General features: G+C 49.5%; 1 protein-coding gene across 2 annotated transcripts; it reads left to right on the top strand.

Moving 5' to 3' along the window:
- Ppdpf (pancreatic progenitor cell differentiation and proliferation factor) lies at positions 1 to 1443 on the top strand. Of its 2 annotated transcripts, none has more exons than XM_055596300.1 (5): positions 1 to 78; positions 605 to 687; positions 760 to 837; positions 951 to 1047; positions 1128 to 1443. In XM_055596300.1, exons 2-5 carry the CDS (start codon positions 633 to 635, stop codon positions 1243 to 1245), a joined length of 348 nt encoding a protein of 115 aa, XP_055452275.1. In that variant the 5' UTR covers positions 1 to 78; positions 605 to 632; the 3' UTR covers positions 1246 to 1443. The 2 variants fall into 2 exon arrangements, with proteins under 2 accessions (XP_055452275.1, XP_055452274.1); XM_055596299.1 differs by lacking the exon at positions 1 to 78 and adding an exon at positions 234 to 408.
- Positions 1444 to 5501: the final 4058 nt, after the last annotated feature.

Genomic DNA, 5501 nt, shown 5'->3' with positions numbered 1-5501 from the left:
CGCAGAGCTAAGTCCAGCTCTGTTTCATCAAGGAGGTTAGGGCCAAGGTGGAATCTGCAGAACCCGGTATTGCAGAAGGTGAGGCGAATCCTCGCTCGGCTCCGGAAAAAATCTAAAAGGGAAGGGCGGAACCTGATCCGCCCGAGCAAAGAGGATCTAACAGAGGTCAGGAGGGCTCAAAAATCTCAAGGGTGGGGCCGCCCTGATGGAGGAGGGGCCTGGCCGCGCCCGCTCCGCCCCACGGTGCCGCGGCTTTTGCCCGCGGAGAAAAGCAAATAAGTATGCGCGTGCGCGGGTCGTAGAATAGCTGTTGTGCGAGTCCCTGCAAATGGGTCCTGCGGCCTGGCGCCCCAGGCGTTGTCACCCGTGACCGTGCACCGAAGCCCGCGAGGAGGGGTCGCCGACGAGGTGAGGGCTGCCGTAGTACCGGAGGTGGCGGCAGCCGGCGGGGGGTGGGGCAGGCGCGCGCCTTCTTGGGGCCGGGCGCAGACAAAGCTCCTTTGTCTCACCGTGCAGCCGGCCGGAGCTGGTTGGAGCCTCTCGGTGTTTCAGGGCCTGGGGGACTTGGGACCCAATCCGTTGACTAGGCCTACGTTCTACTCAGGTCCCCCGCAGCGCCCCTGCCCTGAAGCATGGCTGCCATCCCTTCCGGCGGCTCCCTCATGGCAACCCATGACTACTATCGGCGTAAGTAGCCCCTCGCCAACCCCGCCCAGAGCTGGGTCAGGGCCCTGTGTCTGACCCGCCTCCCCTCCCCAGGACGCCTGGGCTCCTTGTCAAGCAACAGCTCCTCCGGAAGTGCCGAGTACACGGGAGACGCCGTGCCCCATTCCCCGGGTGAGTGCAAGAACCAGCCAGCAGAAGGCGGGGGTGGACGATGAGTGGGGATCGTGGAGAGGGATGGGACCCCACCGGATGACAACATCGTGACCCTCGTTTGCTCCTCTCAGGTCTCCCCAAGGCCGATCCCGGCCACTGGTGGACCAGCTTCTTTTTCGGGAAGTCCACCCTTCCATTCATGTCCACAGTGTTGGAGTCTCCTGAGCAGTGAGTCCATCTTCCATGAGGTTGTGGGGGTGGCCCAATTCAAGCAGATTCTGACCCACTGACTTATGCTTTCCCTACAGCTCAGCAGAGTCCTCCCAGGCCCCCAGAAGCCCGATCACCAGTGACCTGGCTCCTGAAACCATGAAGCAGCAGCCAGTCATCCATCCTGGCCAGGCCAACACCAGGGCCCCATCCTGATCTGGCAGAATCACCAGCCAACCTCACCTTAAGTGGTACTAGGCCAGAGTCCCACCTACCCACCCTACCCTGTAAACTAGGAAGGCTGCAGTAAGCAACAGACACCAGCAGGAGCTGGAGGGGGCCCCTCTTGGGTCATACCACTGACCCGGTAACTGTGCCTTGAACCAAGCAGAAAATAAACAGCTAGCACCCGTCCCCCCCTTTGGTGTGTTTTGAGACATTACTGAGTCCAGCCTTTCTTCCCGCTTGGTGCTGTTCTGCTCCTAGGCCTTCCTGACAGCTCTTTTGAGACTCTTCACAGTAATATCTCTGAATCTGGTGAGGTGCCCTCTCGAGTGGGCCTGGCCCAAGGAGCTGGGGTGCCTCTACTTCTGGAGAGCCTAGGGTAGCAGTTAGCCATAGGTGTACAGGGCAGGCTGTGCCTCTGCCTGAGTTTGGAAGCTCTCAGCTGAAGGGAACCCAATGCCTAAGCAGGAACCTGGTGGATGACCTTGGGTCAGGCCCCTCCTAGCTACTTGCTGCGTGGATAGTTCCCCAAGGCTGGGTATACCTTCAGGGTAAGTTGCCCTGGGAGCTGTTGGGAGTGGCTTAAGCCAGCAATGTAAGGCTGGAGTAGCACAGCAGGCTTTCCTGCTCCCTCACCCTTGTGGCCCTTGTGCTGTAAACAGCTGCTATCTCCCAAGGGAACTGGGGCCTGTGCCTCTGACAGCTGAGCCTCCCCCCCCCCCCCTTGCCTGCCCTTAGGGTATCCAGGTGGCCTGTGGATTGCTGCCCTTACTCCTGAGCAGGTTTTAGGTGGAGGAGGCTCTTTTCACCTTTAATAGATTCAGAACAGGAAATGTGATCCATTTAGGCCAAAATGTTCAGTAAGGCCCACAGAGCTGCTGATTGCTACTGCTTGTTATCAGAGCCAGACACTAGGGACAGCCAACAGCTCTGGGCAACAAGCAGTACTGATCCATCTTCCCATGTACTCTGTTCCCATAGTTCTTCCCCCACAGCCTTCTGACCTGCAGACTGAAGTCACAAGTTGTGGTTTCCCTGAGGTCAGGTTGTACAGCTGCATCCAGCAGAACTGGGAAATGACTTTTAGTGACTTGCAGAAGGGTTACAGAAAAAATTGGGAATACCAGTACGAAAAATGATCCTAAAGAAAGAATTTGGGATCCACTCTGGAACTTGGGTGATAAAAACCTCAGAAGCAGTGGGCCTAGTGCTGGGTACACTGTAGCTTTTGGAACAACCCCTACAATCTCAAAGTAGGGCTGATCTGTTTACAAGAGGTCTGTTGACTCACAGTGCTGACAGGTACCTGTGTTTGTAGTGCCGGGACTTTGTTCTCAGAATTTCACATTAGACTTTGAAAGTGTATTCATGCCAGGCAGCCACATCCAAATTGTGCCACAAGGTTTTTGCCAGTAGCACCTGTGGGTTTGGGTAGATCCCTCTTTGAAAAGTCCCTGAGGCTTTTGTAGTCATCCTTTCTCATAGTAAGGCGTTCAAGGAACCAGGCCAGTTCTTCCCACAAGGCCTTGCTGCCATGAAGTCACCCGTAGCTACTAACATTCCATCTACCTGGAACTGAGGAAATAGCTCAGCTGCTAACGGCTTGCCTTGCAGGTGTGAATACCTGAGTTGAGCTTTGGTGCTTGCTACCTCAGTACTGGGGGCTGCAGATTCCTGGGATTAGCTAGTCATCTGCCCTAGCCCAATGGTGAAAGATCCTTTCTTTAAAAAAAAATATAATAAGGTACGTGAGGAACAGCACCTGAAACTGTCCTCCCATCTTTACATGGAAACACTAGATTCTTTAAAAAAAAAAAAAAATTAGGAAGGAGGAGATACATATTTCACCTTTCACAACATAAGCTGGGGTGGGAGGGGTTAGAACCAGCAAAATTTAAACAGTTCCCTCAGACAATGAGTTCTTGTGTGAGTGAGCCCACCAGTTTTACATGCAGAAACACTGCAACGGTGATGACGGATGGTGTGAAGGCCTGTTTCTGGACATCTCTCTGATGTAAACCTGGAAGAAGTTTGAGACCGAACTGATAGACGCTTTTCTTCTCCAACAGTCAATGTAAACATTTGTGGAAGAAAATCAAGCCACAGCTGTGGAGCTAATTTCTGGGGCACATGTTTAAGTATGATAGAATTATAACTGATGACATCGGGATGTGGATACACCAGATTGTCAGGATTTTCCTACAAATCATGAGTAATGTCTGTATGTACAACCTAAAGAAGGTTTCATAGACCAAGTTGGTCTTAAACTTGCTGTGCTGAGGATGCGCCCTTGAACTTTCGAGCTTCCTCCTCCTACCTCCCATATACTACTATTTCAGGTATGTACCACCACGCCTGGTGTGTCCGGTGCTAGGGATAGAACCCAAGACTTCATGCATGTTAGGCATGTGCGCTGCCAACCAAGCTACAACCCCAGCACCTAAGCTAATTTAAAAGAACTCTAAGTGAATCCTTTCAGTCCTTACAGCTTTGACTACTCAAGATAAGATTCCATTCCACCAGGTATTTGAAAGATACTTTGAAAAAGTATCCGTCAATGAGCTGGATGTGGTGGTGCACACCTGTAGTCCCAGCATGAGGAGGCAGAGGCAGATGGAGCTCTGAATTTAAAGCCAGCCTGGCCTATAAAGCTAGTTCCAGGATGGCCAGGGCTGCACAGAGAAATCCTGTCTCAAAACACATCAAAACAGCCCATCAGCTTTTTTTTTTTTTTCCATAATCTGAAACAAGTCCTATGTTTGCACTCAATGATTAATCTTTCCTCTCCAAATGATAATGTGTAACCTTACCACAGAGGAATTTTCCTTGTATGCTTTGCGCACAGGTGGTTTTCTTATTATTTCTAGGGCCCCTAGTGCTAGTGGAAACCAGGGAGTAAGCAGCCAGCATGCAACTGAAGAAAACCCCTGCAGGCACTGCAGCAGCATGCCCTTTGTTACCCAGCTTCTGGTAGTCCTACAAACCCAAGCACACCTACCACCTCCATCCTGTGTAAAAAGCAGGAGGTCACAGCAGATCAGCCTAACCTAAGTTGATGTTTCCTTAGGAATGACCCCAAAGCTGAATTAATATCTCAATCTCAAGCCTGAACAAACTTGAGGTTGTCAGATGCCTTTTTTGTAAATTCTTGAAAAGTTTGTTTAAACTTTCACTCTGCTTGCATTCCTATTCATTCAAGATATGCTCATGAAGGTTTCACAAGGAATCCGCACCCAATTTGCTCTTGCTGACAGTCAGACCAATGTCATTCCCTGTTCTCCTTCCTCTGTATTCTGCTCTTGGGTTCCATTTCTCATTGAATTTTAAATACCCAGTAGAATTAAACTTATTAAACCCTGGTAAGAAGGAAAAAAAAAAAAAGTTTCTCAGTAGGTCTTAACCTGTGGGTTGTGACCACTTTGAGAAACCTCTATCTCCAAAAATATAATTCGTAACACTAGCAAAACTACAGCTATGAAGTAGCAACAAAAATAATTTTATGGTTGGAGGTCACCACAACATGAGGAACTGTATTAAAGGGTCGAAGCATTAGGAAGGTTAAGGACTACTGGTCCAGCTGTACTGTATTCGGTGTTGACAGGTCTGGAAACATACCTGTTTTTATTTTATTTTATTTTACCAACACTCTTAAAGATTACTCTAGATCATGTGATCTTTAAGAACATTTGACTTAGTTTCTGAGAGATTTTAGGAATATTTCATGAGCGCTCATCTCTAGACCAGTCTAAACAGAACTGTAAGAGGTTTGTTTTGTTGTGTTGTGTTTTATATTTTCATATTTGTTTCTGAGACAGGGTTTCTTTATGTAGCTCCAGCTCTCCTGGAACTCACTCTGTAGACCAGGCTGGCCTCTAACTCACAGATCTGCCTGCCTCTGCCTCCCAAGTGCTGGGATTAAAGGCGTGCACCACTACACCCAAGGTTGTGCCCTCTGGAAGTGTCCAAGGACCGTGTACATATACAAACAGCCAAAGTTGCACAGGCCCACAGCTTTCATTTTTAGAATGCTTAGCTCTGGATCAGTTTATGTCCACTTGGATTTTTATACAAATTGTGTTCTTTTTATTTTACCTTTTTTTTTTTTTTCTGAGGCAGAGTCTCTATGTAGTCTTAGCAATCCTGGAATTTACTTCTTAGACCAGGCTGGCCTCAAACTCACAGATAATCTGCTGCCTCTGTCTCTGCTGGGATTAAAGGTGTGTGCTGCCGAGCCCAGCCCAAATTCT

The sequence above is a fragment of the Psammomys obesus genome, unplaced genomic scaffold (assembly GCF_907164565.1).
Source record: "Psammomys obesus unplaced genomic scaffold, mPsaObe1.curated_primary_1811, whole genome shotgun sequence".
Lineage (NCBI taxonomy): Eukaryota > Metazoa > Chordata > Mammalia > Rodentia > Muridae > Psammomys > Psammomys obesus.
Note: the sequence above shows the minus strand (reverse complement) of the source record. Positions and strands in the feature narration are given on the sequence as shown.